Source organism: Ochotona princeps, chromosome 8 (assembly GCF_030435755.1).
Source record: "Ochotona princeps isolate mOchPri1 chromosome 8, mOchPri1.hap1, whole genome shotgun sequence".
In the NCBI taxonomy this organism is placed as follows: domain Eukaryota; kingdom Metazoa; phylum Chordata; class Mammalia; order Lagomorpha; family Ochotonidae; genus Ochotona; species Ochotona princeps.
The window spans coordinates 25,800,984-25,819,075 of record NC_080839.1 but is presented as its reverse complement, the minus strand read 5'-3'; the positions used below and the strand labels follow the sequence as shown (position 1 = coordinate 25,819,075).

General features: G+C 45.5%; 1 protein-coding gene across 1 annotated transcript in view; it reads right to left on the bottom strand.

Annotated features, from left to right (window-relative positions):
• The window catches only part of MSH2 (mutS homolog 2), a 71,428-nt gene extending 57,841 nt beyond the window's left edge, over positions 1-13,587 (bottom strand). The window contains exons 1-5 of the mRNA XM_058667746.1: positions 13,262-13,587; positions 6,706-6,860; positions 3,464-3,742; positions 2,399-2,545; positions 459-608 (exon numbers count right to left, since the gene is read on the bottom strand). Of these exons, the coding sequence (XP_058523729.1) occupies positions 459-608; positions 2,399-2,545; positions 3,464-3,742; positions 6,706-6,860; positions 13,262-13,472 (942 nt within the window). The 5' untranslated portion in view covers positions 13,473-13,587. The remainder of the gene's footprint in view (positions 1-458; positions 609-2,398; positions 2,546-3,463; positions 3,743-6,705; positions 6,861-13,261) is intronic.
• Positions 13,588-18,092: the final 4,505 nt, after the last annotated feature.

The following is an 18,092-nucleotide window of genomic DNA, read 5'->3' as shown; positions in this document are numbered from 1 at the left end:
TAAATCTTCGAAGGCGGGAAAATTTTATATACACACACACACACACACACAGTGGGTTCAACACTGTGGTATAGCACGTTAAGCTAACAACTGAAATGCTGGCACCCTATATGGGTGGTACTTCCAGCTGCTCTACTTCTGTGCCATCTTGCTACAAATGTGCCTGGGAAAGTGGCATAAGATGGCTCAAATGCTTGGGCCCCTGCCACATATGAGGGAACCAGAATGTTTCTGGCCAGTAGCTTTAGCCTGGCCAAGCAGTTGTCGCCATTTGGGGAATGAATCAGTGGATGGAAGATCTATCCCCACCTCTCTGTAACTGTTTCAAATAAAATAAATCCTTAAAAGAAAACACTGCTTTATATTATAAATGTAACAATATTTCAAAAGATTTAAGTTGCTTAGTAACAGACTTCAGCATATATTCAAGAAAACATTTTTCAAAATCCATTTTTTACCTGAAAAAGGTTAAGGGCTCTGACTGCCGCAATATCCAACTTCATGTACTGGCTGAAATCAAAAGTAGTCAACTCAAACTGTCCAAAATTAGAATCATCAGATAAGAGTTCTAAGAACTTGATAACTGCAGACAACGAGGAAACTGCAACCTAAAATTAAGAAGAAAAAATATATAAGATTCCTACCATCACTAAGATAAACATGCATGTAGGCGGTTCCTCATCCCTGGGTACTGGGACTTCGGAAAGTCACAAGTGGTTTTCCCCTTTGTCTCTCTCCTTCCCCTAGAAATAACAAGAAATAGCAAATTTGGAAGCAACGTGTACAACCAATTTTCCCTAAACCTCGATCGTTCCCATCCTGATCCACCATGTAATCATTATAAAAAATAAAATTTTATAAAATTTACATAGAAAAACAACATAAAAGTAATCGCAACAAAAAAAAAAGAAAAGAAACCAGGCCTGGCACGGTAGCCGAACGGCTAAAATCCTCGCCTTGAATGTACCAGGATCCCATCTGGGCAAATGTTCTCATCCCGGAAGCCCTGCTTCCTATCCAACTCCCTGCTTGTGGCCTGGGAAAGCAGTTAAGGACAGCACAAAGCCTTGGGACCCTGCACCTGAGTGGGAGACCCGGAAGAGGCTCCTGCTCCTGGTTCAGATTTGCTCAGCTCCAGCCACTGCAGCCGCTTGGAGAGTGAATCAGCAGATGGAAGATCTTTCTCTCTGTCTCTCCTTCTCTCTGTATATCTGACTTGCCAATTAAAAAAAAAAAAAAAAATTCCTTAAAAAAAAAGTGGATAAGTCATAATTTTAACAAAATAAATGAAATGGGTAAATTCTGCCACATCTATATTATAGAGTGCTTGGCAAAAACAAATCTGACCAGTCAATCCAAACTATACTCCACAATCAGATAAATCTCACCAATGTAATGCTGAACAAAAAGTCAGCAAAGAAAATTATCTATTCCACTTACAGAAAATACAAAAACAGTCAAACTGATCTACACTGAGGTCAGACCCAAGCCTGGTGGAGTAGTGATTGTAAGCAAGTCTGAGGCGCCTCCAGGTCTTCAAGATTCTTCTGGACTTCAAGATGTTAGTTATGGCATTATGTTCAGTTTTAAAAATTAAGTTATGGGACCAGTGCTGTGGCAAAGCACACAAAGTCACTGTAATTCTGGCGTCCCATGTGGGCTCCAGTTCAAATCCTAGCTGTTCCACTTTAGTTCCAGCTCTCTGCTGATGTGGTTGAGAAAGCAACAGAAAATGGTTAAAGTGCTTGGGCCCCTGTACCCATGTGGAAGAAGGGGATCACACTCCTGGCTTCTAGTTTTGAGCTGGCTCAGACCTGGCTTTGCAGCCATCAAGGGAATAAACCAGCAGACAGAGCACTCTCTGTTTTCTTTCTTTTTCTTCCTTCCTTGCTTCTTTTTCTTCCTCTCTCTCCTTTTCTCCCTCCTTCCCTCTCCATTTCTCTCTCTGTAACTCTACCTTTCAAATGAATTAATCTTAACCAAAAAACAACAACAAAAAAGTCACTATTGGGGCTGGCCAAGTGGCATCATTGGCTACTCTTCCACGTGCAGTGCCAATATCTCATACAGGTGCCAGTAAAGTCCCAGCTACATCACTTCTGACCCAGATTCCTGCTTATGGCCTGGGAAAGCAGCAGAGCATAGCCCAAATGCTGGACCTGCACCCATGCAGGAGGCTGGGAAGAAACTCCTGGCTCTCAGCTTTGGATTGGCTCAACACTGGCTGTTTGGGAGTGAACATTTGGGGAGTGAACGGCGGCTGAAGAGCTTTCTCACTTATCTCTCCTCTTCCTGTACATTCTGTTTTTCAAATAAAAGAAAAAATAAATACATCTTTAAACAAGCTAAAAGTCACTATTGTAAAGTATAAATAAATGCACGTTTGTAACCCACACACCTGATTCTCCATTTCTGGCAAAACAGCACTATTTGTTTGCTCTCCCTTCTTGCCTTTCAACAACCTGTTCAGGTCCTGATAAATGTCTTTAGAAGAAAAGTCCATTTTCTTCCTTTCTGTAATCAGAATTCCTGCTCTCTGAATAACCTGTAAGAAATATTTTCAATCACTGTAAGGAAAACTGCAACACCAACAAAGTGACAACAAGTGAACCTACACTAAAATCCTTCACAATACACAGGATTTTTAACAGATTTTTAAACTTAAAAATTGGGCCCAGCATGGCAGTCTAGTGGCCAAAGTCCTTGCCTTGCACACACCAGGATCAAATATGCGTGCCGGTTTGTGTCCCACACGCTACACTTCCCTTTTTGCTCCCTGCTTGTGGCCTGGGAAAGCAGTAGAGGATGACCCAAAGCCTTGGGACTCTGCACCTGCATGGGAGACCCAGAGGAAAGTCCTGGCTCCTAGCTTCAGATTGGTTCAGCTCTAGCCATTGTGGTCGCTTGAGGAGTGAGCCAGTGGATGTAAGACCTTTCTGTATCTCCTTCTCTCTGTAAATCTATAAATAAACCCTCTAAGAAAAATTAAAAGAAAAAACCTTAAATACTGTCACTGAAATTTGAAGTTGTATGCACAAGGATTCAAAACCAGTCTCAGCAGTAAAAACTCCTCAGAGAAAGAAACAGAAAATTGCTTTAGACACTACCTAGAGAGAAACGGCCATCATGCTTTGCTATCAAAAAATAGTCCTAACGCATTATATCTCCTTTGATAGATTCACTGATTCCAATAACATCTACTGTAACAAGTATTCCTTTAACAAAGAAGGGGGAGGAAGGGAGAGAAAAAGGGCAGGGAAACCAGGGCAGAATAAGTCTCACACAAGTAATTCCTTCTAATGTTCTTCCAGAGATACAAAGTTTATGCAAGACATTGCCCCAAACAAAACATTCCAATTAACTTTTTAAAAAGACTTTAAATTATTTTGCCCTGAGTCTAAGTCCACGACTGAGCCCTTCCAAGGCCTACATGTTCCTCTATCCCTGGACTTGATTCTCTTACCTGCCTCAGTTTTCCCATGTCTCCAGCAGTCTCTCCTCCTGGCAAAACACATTCTTTGGGTCCAATTTGAACCAAGAGCGCCTCGAGGTTGGAGAACTGGTCATTATCAGGGAACTCACACAGTCCTAGTTTCCTCTGGAGGGAATCGACATATCCAACTCCAACCTGCCTTTGACCATCAATTACAGACATCTTGACCCCCACCACACCAATGGAAGCTGACATATCATTGTTACCAAACAGAATATCTTCAAACTGGGCAAGATTGCCAGGAGAAGCCTAAGAGAAAAATAAAGAAAAGTTCTATTTAAATGCTGAACATACTTTCAAATTTTACTAGCAGACAAGAATCAAGCCAACGAGGAAGAATTTTGCTAATAATAAAATGCTTTCTTATTAAAAGTAAGTGGTTGTAATTATATGCCTTGTTGGTTATTATATTTTCTATAAAGTATCCTCCCTTCTTTTCCAATTATTTCCAGAATACTTGGGGATTATTTTTTTTATTTTTTTTCCAAAAGTTCATGGAAAATGGAATTAAAGTTTATTTTGATGCCAAATATTTCTGAACCCATGCACTATGTTTTCATGATACCACATTTCCCATAAACTCTGGACACCTTTGTATGTCAAACCTTTGCTCACATATCAACTAACATTCCCAGTCATATGGCCAAGGCAAACAGTGGGGCAGGAAATGAGTATACTCTGTTGGGAAAGGGAGAGAAGAGAGTACTTGGGGAGTATATCCAGTTGTCACAGGACATCTTTTGTGTAAGAGATCCTAGCTGGTACAGTAAGACAAATGAAAGAAAAGTTACATTCCCAGATAATGACAAATGCCTACGTGAACAGTTCAAAAGCACAGAATCACTGTTTGTTAGAGTTTGTTTCGTCAATACCATCTCACTTTGCAGCTGTATTAACTGAGCCAAGACTCAAGGGTACACGTTTTCCCAGCCCTTCAAGTGTGCCATGAACAGATAAACAGTGCTTCTGCAGTGGCCAGGGGTATGCCAACAGAAAGGCCAGCATGCACCCAAGTGGTGAGGACAAAACGGTAGGTCCAGATACTCTTACCCCTAACCAATACGGAGCCATGAGCTCAGGGGGACAGACCACAGGAATAAATGCCACCTGGAATTGACTCAAATCCTTACAGAGGAAAGCCTGGGGACTGGGTCTGCATGCAGCCCTAGTTTGGGGTGTAAATGAAGGCTGGGTGGTGTCTTAGATTTTCTCTCATCTGCACTCAGTTTGTAAGCATGGGACAGGTTACTGCAGGTGATGAAACTGACTTTGCTGGAAAGATGCAATGAATCCAACTGATTTCTTCTGATCTGTAGTCAAACGCATTATCCATTGTGCTACTGACTTGGGGATTATTTTAAATAATTATATCAGAAGTAATGTTTTGAAATTTAGCAGGTAGTTTTTTGGCTTTTTTTAAGATTTATTTTATTTTGGGCCCGGCAGTGTGGCCTAGCGGCTAAAGTCCTCGCCTTGAACACACCGAGATCCCATATGGGCACCAGTTCTAATCCCGGCAGCCCCGCTACGCATCCAGCTCCCTGCTTGTGGCCTGGGAAAGCAGTCAAGGACGGCCCAATGCTTTGGGACTCTGCAGCCGCGTGGGAGACCTGGAGGAAGTTCCTGGCTCCTGGTTTCGGATCGGAGCAGCACCAACCGTTGCAGTCACTTGGGGAGTGAATCATCGGATGGAAGATGTTTCTGTTTCTCCTCCTCGCTATATATCTGCCTTTCCAATAAAAATCAGTAAATCTAAAAAAAAGGATTTTAATTTGACTTGAACTTCAAAATCATAGGGAGAAAGACATACAGACATCTTCCATTTGCTGGTTTACTATCCAAATAGTCAAAACAGTCAGAGCTTATCCAGTCCCAAGCTGAGAGCCAGTTTTCTTTTGTCTCCCACATGGGTGCAGGAATCCAAGGCTTTGATCCATCCTTTGCTGTTTTCCCAGACCATTAGCATGGAGCTGGGTGAGAAGTGGGGCAACTGGTACTCAAACTAGCACCTATTGGGGGTGCAAGTACTCCAGGCAGAGGATTAGTGTGCTACAAAACATACCAGTACCACAGCAGGTAGGTTTGTACACAAAAATCATTAAGGTACCCAAACCAGTGCTCTTGAAAATGCTGTGCTTAAACTTCTACATTCTGTCAAACTACCCATTGGTTCACAGAGCAGCTGTATCACATAGGAGAGCAATATTACTGGCTTAAATATTGATCTTGTAAAGTCATCTCTTAATGAACATATTCAGCTATAAAATGCAATGGTTGTCCTGGATTAGTGATTTCCAAATAAAGAATCCTTGATTTATTTTCATTATTTCAAAAAGATCTGAATTTCAGGGCCAGTGCTGTGTTGCAGCAGGTTAAGCCACTGTCTGTAAAACTGGCATCTCATATAGGCACCAGGTCAAGTTCCTATTGCTCCAGTTCTGATCCAGCTTCCTGCTAAAGCATCTGGGAAAGATGGCCCAAGTGCTTGGGCCCCTGCACACTCACATGGTGGGAGACCTGGACGAAGCCCCGTCACTGGCCTTGCTCAGCCCTGGCTACCTGGGGAGCGAAACAGTGGAAGGAAGAACTCTTTCTGTGTCTCTACTCACCCTCTTTCAGTAACTACCTTTCAAATAAACAAAACATATCTGCAAAAAAAAAAAAAAAGAAGGCCCAGTGTGGTAGCCTAGTGGCTAGAGTCCTCGCCTTGCATGTGCCAGCATCCCATATGGACATCAGTTCTAATCCCAGCTACCCCGCTTCCATTCAGCTCCCTGCTTGTGGCCTGGGAAAGCAGTGCAGTATGGTCCAAAACCTCGGCTCCTGGCTTTGGATCGGTTCAGCTCCAGTCACTGCGGAGACTCGCGAAGTGAAGCAGCAGACTAAAGATGTTTCTCCCTGTCTCCCCTTCTCTCTGCAAATCCCTTGCCAATAAAAACGAATAAATCTTAAAAAAAAAAAAAATTAATTTTACTGTTCATGAGAAACAGATACAAAAGAAATCTGAGGTTACAGGCCAAGAGCACTGTCCCCTTCACCATACACTCAACCCTGGCCAGAAGACATCCAAACTCTGTAACAGCTCAACCAGTAATGTATTAATCAGCGTTTAGTGAGAATTAATACACGGCTGAATTATTCACACTTCTAGGTTTTTTTTGTTTGTTTGTTTTCTGCTCCTAATTAAGACCATTAAGAAGGAAGACAATTACCTTAAAAGCCAAATACCAATCATTCTCCTTGGCCGCCTTATTTCCAGCTCTATTTTTATAAACTTCAACTCTATACTGACGAACTAGAAGAAGATCTTTCACAAAAGACTCAAAATTCATTTTACTAAGCACAACACTTTGCAGAGTCTTTGCTCCTAAAAAATAAAAACAAAACTCGTTATCTATTTGAGAATTTGTTCTGCATCCAACAAAAGGCTTCTCCAAGCTGAACATCCTCCCAATCACGCATTCACTCAACAAACTGGCTCTTCAACTCCAGGGATTCTGAAGGGCAGAAAACAGTGAACATAATTCTCTGCTCCAGTGGATGTACAGGGTGCAATGAAAAAATCTGGAATACACACACACACACACACACACATATATGAAAAGATAAAACAATGAGAAATTGGTCATAGTATATAAGGTTTCTCCTAAGAGTGACATAATCTACAATTTACAATTGTGGTGGCTGCTCAACTCTGAATATACTCAACACCACTACAAGCAGATGTGACGTACGTGAATTCTTTATATGGATTATTTCAATCCATCTGGTATACAATTTTAAATATAGTATAGGTAGGCAGATAGAAAATAGAGGGAGTTCTCTACTAAAAATTTATATAGTCAGAGACCAGAGCTACAGCTAGAGATTCGCAGGGCAAAATGGTAAGGCTGGGGTTGCGTGGAGGGTGGGGAAGCCGTCAAGGCACTGCACTCCTAAGGGACCTTGGCACATGAATGAACCACACCACAGTAGCCACCTGCAGAGGGGCCTTACGCACAGCCTGGCAATGCCAATGCTCCAGCTCTTCCATGTGGAGCTGCAAGGCTCTGAAGAGTACCAGCTCTCAGGAGTGGAGGCCAAATGAAAAGGAAAATGGTTATGCAGGTAAGGAGAGCTGAGGCTAACTGGCAGCAAAGATGAGGAACAATGGAACAATTGTCTGAGACCCAACAGCAGCCCAAAGGGCATGAGGAAGATGCTGGGGTAGACAGAGGAGCTGAAGTGAAGCTGGCAGAAGAAATATGGGATGTTAGTGCCCTCGTAGAACACACGCAGAAAAAAGTTCCAGTGTTGGGCCCGGCGGCGTGGCCTAGCAGCTAAAGTCCTCGCCTTGAACGCGATGGGATCGCATTTGGGTGCCGCTTCTAATCCCGGCAGCTCCACTTCCCATCCAGCTCCCTGCCTGTGGCCTGGGAAAGCAGTCAATGACAGCCCAAAGCCTTGGGACCCTGCACCCGTGTGGGAGACCCAGAAGAGGCTCCTGGCTTCGGATTGGCTCAGCTCCAGCTGTTGTGGCCACTTGGGGAGTGAATCATCGGACGGAAGATCCTCTTCTCTCTCTCCTCCTCCTCCTCTCTGTATATCTGACTTTGTAATGAAAATAAATAAATCTTAAAAAAAAAAAAAAGTTCCACTGTTTACTGACATTACCTAGGGAACTCACCTCTGGTCTTTATAAATTATGCATATTTAACACACACAGCATGTTTTGATAGCCATAGTGAAATGATCACTACAGCCATGTAGGGGTATGTGTCAGAGCACCTAAAATCTACTCAAATTTCCATTACATAATGTTAACTACAGCCCTTGAACTGCACATGAGATCCTTACACTTACTCAGCCTACACAACTGCAACTGCACACCCTCAGACCCCCAGCTCTGCTCTTGGCTCTCCCTGTCCCTGACAACCTCTGGTCTGCTCCTCTGTATTTGACCTTTTTTTTTAAAAGATGTATTTATTTTTATTACAAAGCCAGATATACAAAGAGGAGAGACCGAGAGGAAGATCTTTAGTCCGATGATTCGCTCCCCAAGTGACCACAACAGCCGGTGCTGCGCCGATCCAAAGCCAGGAATTTCTTCCAGGTTTCCCACAGGGGTGCAGGGTCCCAGGCCCTGTATTTGAATTTTTAAGAATGCACATTTGGGGCCCGGCATGATAGCGTAGCTGTTAAAGTCCTCGCCTTGCACGCACCGGGATCCCATTTGGGTGCCGCCCGCTTCCCATCCAGCTCCCTGCTTGTGGCCTGGGAAAGCAGTTGAGGACGAACCAAAGCCTTGGGACCCTGGACCCACATGGGAGACCCAGAAGAGCTCCTGGCTCCTGCTCCTGGCTTCGGATTGGCACAGCACTGGCCGTTGCAGTCACTTTGGGAGTGAATTATCGGATGGAAGATCTTTGTCTCTCCTCCTCTCTGCATATCTGCCTTTCCAATAAAATAAATAAATAAATAAATAAATCTTTAAAAAAAATTCACATTTGAATCGAGACTATGCAGTCTTTTCACTTAGCACAATGCCATCTGGATGGACACAAACTAACGAATTTCCTTTTTAGGGCTCAGCAATGTTCCACTGTTCATCTATGCTACATTGCTTTACCCACACGTCCCACAATGAGTACTTAGGATATTTCAGATCAAGGCCATTGTGAAAAATGCCACAATGAATATAAACAGATGATCCTAGGTTCTTCTCTTATTTAGACTATAATTCTACTAAGAGTAACAAGATGCCCTCATTTTCGAATGTGAGTTTGTTCAGGAATTATTATTCCCTTAGCATAAATACCAAACAGTGAAACTCCTAATTAAGGGGCACCATTTTCTGGTAGTTTATTTGCAAGGCAGAATAACAGATCTTCCACCACTAGTTCACTTCCTAAACGGCTGCAATGGCCATAGCTGGGTCAGGCAGCAGTCAGAAGCCTGGAACTTCACCTGAGTCTCCCACACGGATGGCAGGGGCCCCACAGCTGGGCTACCAACTGATGTCTCCAGGAAGTATGAATGAGACTCTGGACTGGAAGCAGAGTACCCAGCACTCTGGTACTGACCAGAAATGTCCACATCCCAAACGGCAGCCTGATGTGCTGTACTACATCACCTGGCCCCGCTTCTCTTCCTGGGCCCTTCCAGCTCGGCTTTCACTGCTTTCCCCGCTTTCCCCAGGAAGGGCAGTTATGCTACGACTCTTCATAGAGTAAGTACACTACTTCTGCTATTCTTGTTTTTATAGGTCAGTATCAAACAACAAGCTCTCTTTTTAGTCCTGGCTTTTTTACAACATAATTTTTTCCAAGATTCATCTTTCTTTTTTTTTTTTGGCATGTAGTATTGTTCACTCTCCTTGCACAGTATATTCTACAGTATGAATAAACAACAGTTTACTTATCTGTTTTACCACTGATGGGCATTTGGGTGGTTTCCAGTATGGAGCTATGGACACTGTTATACTTTTCTTTAAGTAAATACACACATATGCATTTCCGCTGGGTCTGTATTCCACTGCTAACAAGAACTACCGGACCAGGGGCTATGTATGTGCACAATCAGCTTTAGTAAGTTTGCCAAGGTAACCACAACCAATCTGTACTCTCACCAGTGGTGCCTGAGTGACCCAGGGGCCACACTCGTGCCAATTCTCAGCATTTGCCATCATTTTTGCAATTTAATCATTCTTGTGATACATTATAATTTTTTAGACTGCAATTTTAACTTGAGCACATTTTCACACTTTCATCAGGCATCTAAACATCTTCTATAGACTTTAATATTGTATTTCCTTTCTACGGAATTATAGCAATTCTTTACTAATCTATGAAGATTTTTAAGGATTACTGCACCACTAATCTTTAATCCAGAAAGCTAGAACCCCTGCTGGTAGTATGTAAGAGTACTACCTCTCCTTATTCTCACCCACACCATAACTTTATCACCATTTTAAGCTCAAATTCAGAATAACCATGATTTACATGCATTTCACAAACCTGCAAAATCTCAAAAACAAACCAAAAACAAAAAGGTACCAACTCAAAGCTGTATTTTTGTTTTCCAGTTTCCTTTTGACATAAATCATTTCACAAAAAACTAGTAAGTGCACACAATGCCTCCAAGTTCAGCAGTGTTCAAGCTCAGAGAACTACCATAGACGCCCGTGGCATCCATCCACTTGCAGCAAGCACCACCCAGCTGGAAGCATCACACATTCCTCCCAGCATACAGCAACAGGCTGCACAACCATCCATCTGTCATCCTCCCACCCCCACCCCGTGACAGCTGAAGTGCAAACACCTCATCAGAACCTGGAGTATGGGGTCCTTCTCATGCTGTCCAGGGACAGCAAGCCTTCTCAACCTAAACAGCTGTGGAGGAACCCGGCAACAAAACTTTGTTAACTCTTTACCAACATGGCATAAAGTTAACATGAAAGAGTCCTCCCAAGAAAGTGTCAGTAGCGTTACATCAACATGAATTACAAACAATCTTCAGTGGCATTTCGCCATTTCCATTGGAGACTCATGGTACATGGCTAAATATTTTCATTTATTTATTTGGAGGACAGAGGATCAGCAAGACAGTCCATGAAGAGATCGCCCACCCAGCTGTTTCACTCCCCCATGTGCCCACCACAGCCAGGGTTGGGCCAGGAAGTCAGAACTCGGGGTGGACCTACCATGTAAGTAGCAGTGACTCAGCCCCATAAGCCAACACCTATATTCTCAGGCTGTACATTACCAAGAGGGAATCTGCCATCAGGAGCAGGGCCAGGGCTCAAAACCAAGCACGCCGACTTGGGAGGCAGGCAACCTCCATGGCACCCGAATCCCCACAGCAAACATTTTTCATTTATTTCCTTTCTTCCTTCTTTAATATTTCCATCAATTTCTAGTGACAAATTACTCCTCTTTTACAGTCATTACTATACCCAAACAAGTATCAAGATAATTCTTAAAATGCACCTTTAGCATTTCTCCAACGTTAGATCCTTGAGAAAAAACATTATTTCCTTCCTAATCTCTTTGAAAAGTAAAACTCAAGACCTATGTTGTGGCATAGCAAGTTAAGCCTCCAATGGAATACTGGATCCAAGTTCTGGCAGTCCCACTTCCCATCCAGCTCCCTGCCTGTGGCCTGGGAAAGCAGTCGAGGATGGCCCAAAGTCTTGGGACCCTGCACCCCTATGGAAGACCCCAAAGAGGCTTCTGGCTCCTGGCTTCTGATCAGCTTAGCACCAGCCGATTGGGGAATGAATCATGTATGGAAGATCTTCCTCTCTGTCTCTCCTCCTCTCTGTATATCTGTCTTTCCAATTAAAAAAAAAAAAAAACTTTTAAAAACAAAACAGAAAAATTCTAAAGATAGAAAAATCATACAAATACATACAAGTATGTTCAGCGGTTCACCTTGCTAAAACTATTCTAAACTGAACACTGAGACAGGACAACTATAGGAACCAGGATTATATAATCTCTAAAATTGCAAATCAGGCATGTGGGCCCAGGGACAGGTGGCTATTGGCCACGCCCACACCTCACATCACAGTGTAGCCTGTCCTGTTCCCTATCCGGCTTGGTTACTGCATCCTGGGGGGCAGCAGATACTGCTCGTGTTTGGACCCTTGCACGCTTATGGAGACCTGGATGGAGCCCTAGCTGCTGCTGCCTGGCCCAGCCTTGGTTGCTGTAACCTTGGGGAGTGAACCAGAAGATGGAAGATCTCTCCATTTCTGTCTCTCTCCACCTTTCAAGTGGATGAAAACAACTTAAAAATGTTAATGTTTGGGAAAGCAACCTAGACACTCAACAACTATGAAGCTGATCTCAAACCTCTACTCTGGGCCCCCTTCTAAACCGCTTGCCACACCACAGTCCATTCTAAATGATCCAACACCTCGAGGTTAATGGGCAGTCTTGAGCCCACTCGCTGTCTGCAGCACAAAAGCTCCCAACATTAGGACACCTACGCTGACATCCCCATCGCCATTTTTCTGCACCAGAATACCAATCTACTTCACTTCAGTCCAAATTCCAGGAGGCACGTGAGACCTTCAGCCACCCTCTTCTCTACACAGCTCGAAAACCCTCACCTCCTACCCTGAACTCGGCGTTGGTGCCTTTTGCTTCGGGGCCAAGAGGGTGACGGGAACCTCCAATTCGGAAGCAACTTTTGTCAAGAACATTCCATCTGCACGTCAGGCCCAGAACCCCCTCTTCCCAACTCCTGGATTCCCCTGGAGCGCCATTCATATTACATATAAATGAAAGCTAAAGCCATCGCGCCCCGGCCAGGAAAGGGTTTAACAGCCGCTATCTGGCACAGGTACAGAGTGGGCGTGCCCGAGAAGGCCGCCTGCCTGGGGGCAACAGGCTACGGATGCTTGGCTTCCCAGGCTTGCCCAAGGTCACTCCGTCAACAACGGGAAATTTGAATCCAGGGCACATGGGCCCGACCCCGGGGCCACACCACCCCTCCTCAAGCGAGGACCCGGAGGGAGGGTCTTGTGGACACAGTCATGCGGGTGACAGAAAAGAACGAACCTGCCACATCCCCCACCCACTCCGCCTCCCGTGATCTGTGGGAAACCGGCGATTAGAGCTGAAAAGCAAAGTGGTAACACCTTAGCACAGGCAAACACTGGGCGAGCGCGCGGAGTCCCGATCCCGAGCGGTTGAAGGGGCGGGCCCGGGGCCGCTGAGCTGGGGGCGACGGGACAAAGGAAACCGAGTCCCCCACTCCAGGAGGCGTTCTCCCGCGCCTCACCTGACGGCCCCATGTACTTAATGACCCCCTGGGTCTTGAACACTTCCCGGGCGGCCAGCTGCGCGTCCTCGCCATGCGCCGTGTAGAAGTCGCCCCTGTCGAAGAGGCGCACTGTGGTGGCCGGCTTCTCCGGCATGCCCTGGAAGAAGCGCACGAAGCCGACCTCGGCCGCACTCTCCAGCTGCAGCGTCTCCTTCGGCTGCACCGCCATGGCGAAACGTTTCCAGGTCCAGGCTCAGGTGCCCGCACCAGCCTGCGCCCACCGAGCTGTTTCCCGCCTCCCCTCCCGCACGCTGAGCGCGGCGGCCCGACCTCGCCAGACACAGCCAATCAGCACCCAGCGCTGCGTCTTGGTGGGTGGGCATCCGCCGCGGCAACCAATCGTTGGCGGACTCGGCCCAGTTTCCCGCGCACGCCTGGGACTGCGCTGAGTGCGCAGGCGCGCCGGGGCCGCGGGTGCCCGGGGAGTGGTTTGGGGTTTCGCGGCTGCGCAGTCTGGGACCCCGGCGGTTTGCTGGCCGGGGCGCGCGGTGACCGAAGGGGACTTTCCCTGCGGGTGGAGTAGCTTAAAGTGGCCGGAAATAGGGGAATGATGCAGAAACTTGAAAACAAAGAAAACTAACCTTGGTCCTCATCCCAGTGTGTTTAAGTTTGTGTCTGCCTCCTCCTGCCCTTTTGTTTTGAAAGCCGACTAGTGACACCAGAAGTGCACGTGTAGTGTCCGCAACTGAATCCTTTCATCCATTCCTTGTTCATTCTAAAACCTGCTTCAGTGGCCTGCCAAGTTCCGTGCTGTTGTGGGCTCTGAGACCAATAAGTCATTAAGTCCTGCGTCCGTTCTAACCAACAGGTTTCGATAATGTAGCAGGGAGCCAGATGGTGCCTTAGAATTAAGTCCTTAGATCAACACTGTTTTCCTAAGATTGATTGATTATTTATTCAGAAGGCAGATTTACAGAGAGAGACAAGTCTTCCATTTGCTGGTTCACTCCTCAAATGGCCACAGAGGCAGGGTTTGGGCCATTCTGAAGCCAGGAGCTTCTTCAGGTCTTCCACATGGGTGCAGGAAGCACTTGGCCCATCTTTCCTCAGGCACAGTGGCAGGGAGCTGGATCAGAAGTAGAGTAACTAGGACTCCAACCAGCATTTGGGATGCTGCTGCCACAGAAGGCAGTTGAGCAAATTGCTAAGGGATTTTATAGTCACCTTAGGGGTTTTTCATGGGCATTACTGAGCCTCATTCCCCTAAAATAGACTGCAATTCCTGGAGGAGGGAACACCAACCATTTTGGGGGAGGAGAGTAGTTTTATTTATTTGAGAGTGGCAGAGAAAGAAGAAAATGTTCTCTCCACTGGCTCACTACTCAAAGGGCCACAATAGGTGGACCAGGCAGAAGCTAGGCTGTAGTGTAGTGGGTGGGAGTGCTGTATGCTGTGCATCCCCTACCCCCAACCCGGCATCCCATATGGGCTGTAGTTGGGGTCCTGGCTGCTCCATTTCAGATCCAGTTCCCTGCTACTGTGCCTGGGAAAGCAGTGGGGGACAGCCCAACTTCTTGGACCCCTAAACCCACACGGGAGACCCAGCGAGAGGTTCTGGTCCTGGCTCCTGGCTTTGGTCTGGCCCAGCTCCAGTCGTTTCCTCCATTTGGGGAATGAACCAACAGGCACACCAAAATGACCCCACCCAGCCCTTTGTGTTGCAAACTCCAGGTCCTCAGCTCAAAGGTTTCTACCTAGGGGAAAGCTTGTCTGATTCTATAATTATTTTTGCCGCCTTCTTGTGGTTCCTGTTGGTATCTTTATTATAAAACTTAGTGTTTAAGAACACATCTGTTCAAATGCCTTTGTCACTAATTCCCTGAATGAATATTTACATAATTGTTTGTAGTTCACAACACTGTGAACATTTCATTTTTGCTTCTGTTTACTGTGCTAATGCTTGCAACCTTAGGTGTTGGAATTCCCTACATGAATGTCCCTAGACTAAAGGTTGGATATAGCCAGGACCCAGTCTCTCACCTCTCCCCGAAGCCCTAGGTTCATGGTCCATCCTTTAGGATTAACCCTCCTCCTTCCCCTTCTTCCTCCTCTTCCCCTGCAGCCACAACTTACTCCTCCTCTTCCTCTTCAACCTCTTGCTTGTCCTCTCCTGGACTAACCAGAATATTTCAAGTGTTCTGTCTTCAAGTTCGGATGTTCTTCTGCTGATTCAGGCTGCTACAAGGCTTTCAGCTGCATTTTTTATTCATCTATGTGAAAGAGTTTGAGAGGGAGAGACGGAGAGATCTTCCATCAGATAGTTCACTCTCCAAGTGGCTGCAATGGTCAGGGCAGAGCCAAGGTGAAGCCAACAGCCAAAAATGTCTTCTGGGTTTCCTACATGTTTAGCATGGGCCCAAGACCTTGAGTCATGCTCCAATTTTTTTTCCAGTGAGCTGGATTGGAAGTGGAATATCCGAAACACAAACTGGCACCCCTATGAGATGCTAGCATCACAGGCAACAGCTTTACCCACTATACCACAATGGTGGCCTCTACTGTATTTTGTATTTGACATTGAGTTCCTCATCTCTAAGATTTTTGCTTGGTCCTTTTTATTTTTGTTGTCACTTTTTTTTTTAAATATTGCTTTATTTCTATTGCATATACACAGAGGAGGAGAGACAGAGAGATTTACTCCACAAGCAGCTGCATCGGCCATAGCTGAGCCGATCCAAAACCAGGAACCAAGAGCCTCTTCTGAGTCTCCCACACGGGTGCAGAGTTCCAAGGCTTTGGGCTGTCCTCGACTGCTTTCCCAGACCACAAACAGGGGACTGGATAGGAAGCAAAGCTGCCAGGACTATAGCCGGCAGCGATAAGGGATCCTGGTACTTGTAAGATGAGGACTTCAGCCACTGTCCCGGGCCCTCTTTATCACTTTTTAAGTGAAAAGGGACATTTAGGATTGAAATGACAGAAGAATTTAATTTGCTTTTTACTTTCTGTATTCTGCTTGCGGTAAAAGGACAGTGAAGGGCAGTGACACATTTCATGACAGAGCCTGGGAGCCTAAGAGATAAGGGGCACCTGCAACTAGCCTCCGCCCCTAATGGCACGGCCCCCTCCCTGTTTATGTTAATGATTCCCACTCCCTGCTTATGTTAATGGTTCACCCTTCCTGCTTATGGTTTCATGATTTTAGCCTTAGCTTAGCCTTTTAAAAACCCCTCTGTCTAATGATTCGGGGTCGATGCCTAGCTTCCTGCGTGAGGAACTGGCCTCGGCCCCAGCGCGCTGGTAACCAAATAAAACCTCTTGCTGTTGTATCCTTCGGCTGGTGTGTGCTGTTTTACCGAGCGACCTCACGTCCCGTTCAGAAGGCCAAGTTTGGCCTCGGTCTTAACATAAGATTTATTTACTTGAAAGGCAAAGTGGTAGAGAAAGAAAGAGATAATATATGGAGAAAGAGAGGTCTCCCATCCATTGGTCAATTTCCCAAATGTCTGTAAGAACCAGGTTAAGCCAAGGCTAAAGCTAGGAACCAGGAACTCCATTCTTGTCTCCCACCTGAGTGGCAGGGACCCAAGTACTTGGGCCGTCTCCTGCTAGTTTCTCAGGCACAACAGCTGGAAGCAGAATTGGAAATGGAGTAGCTGGGAAGCAAACAGCACTTATACGGAATGTCAGATTCCCAAGCAGAGGTTGAACCTGCCTCACATTATGTTGGTACCTTGCATTTTTTTTTCCCCAAGATTTCTGTCTGATGCCAAAGTTCACATTTATATCACGATTTGATTTCCTAATTTCACTTAACCATCTGTATTCCTTTATATATTTTTGAGTAGTCTTCTAATAATTCTTGAATCCTTTGTGAGGCATTTTGCCAGTCCCCTTTAATTTGCAGTCTGATGTGCAGCATTTTATTGTATTCTTTTTGGACATTGTATTGCCCCTTCCTACTTTCTCTGTCTCTATATTGATAGTTGCATATTTAGCAGATGATTTATTTTCATTGCTTTACAATGCTGTGCTTTGCATGAATAAAATCTTTTTTATTTTTCTGAAATTTGTCTTTGGTGATGTGGTAGGCTACTTTGGCTTTAGTCCCAGTTGAGTGACATGTTTTTATCTCTTCATATTTCCCTTTGTTGTGGATAGGAGCATTGGTGTGGGTCCAGGACCTTCTTGGGGCAGTGGAATCAGTTGAATCCCTAGCATGCAATCAACCATCTTTTGCTGAGGGACCATAGTCTCAGTAGTAAGGCTAGTGCCTGGGTAGCGCTCCGACCAGCAGAGCCTGTGACGTGGACACCAAAGGAGACCAGTGATGCTAGAAGTCTGCGAAGTCTCCCTGTATTGCCCCTGCACCTCTCCTTATATACTCTTCCCCCTACATCCTCATTTAGCAGGATATTGGATAAAGATGAGTACAATTAGTCTAGGTGTTTTTATCCACAAGGCCAGTTCCTGTTCCTGCCAAGGCTAACGAGAACTAATCAACTCCTTAACCCACAACAGGGTAGGGGTGGAACAGAGAAACTACTGCTATGATCCCTGCAAGACCTAGAAGATGCCTCACTGCTGGTGAGCTGCAGCTGTTGTAAACTGGAGTGGTGCTGACTGGGCTGTTGCTCCCAGCACAGCTCGCACAGCTCAGAGCAGCTGAGACAGCCAAGGCTGCAGGAATCCTGATCAGCAATGCTGATTTAAATGGGTGCTAGAAACAGCTAGGGATGTGATGCTGGGTGGTCCGGAGGTGGGGGAAGCAGCTGGGGGAGAGGAGCACCAGTTGCCCTGCAGTGCCCTGTAGGGATCATTTCAGAGGCTTTTTGGGTTTTCTTTCCTA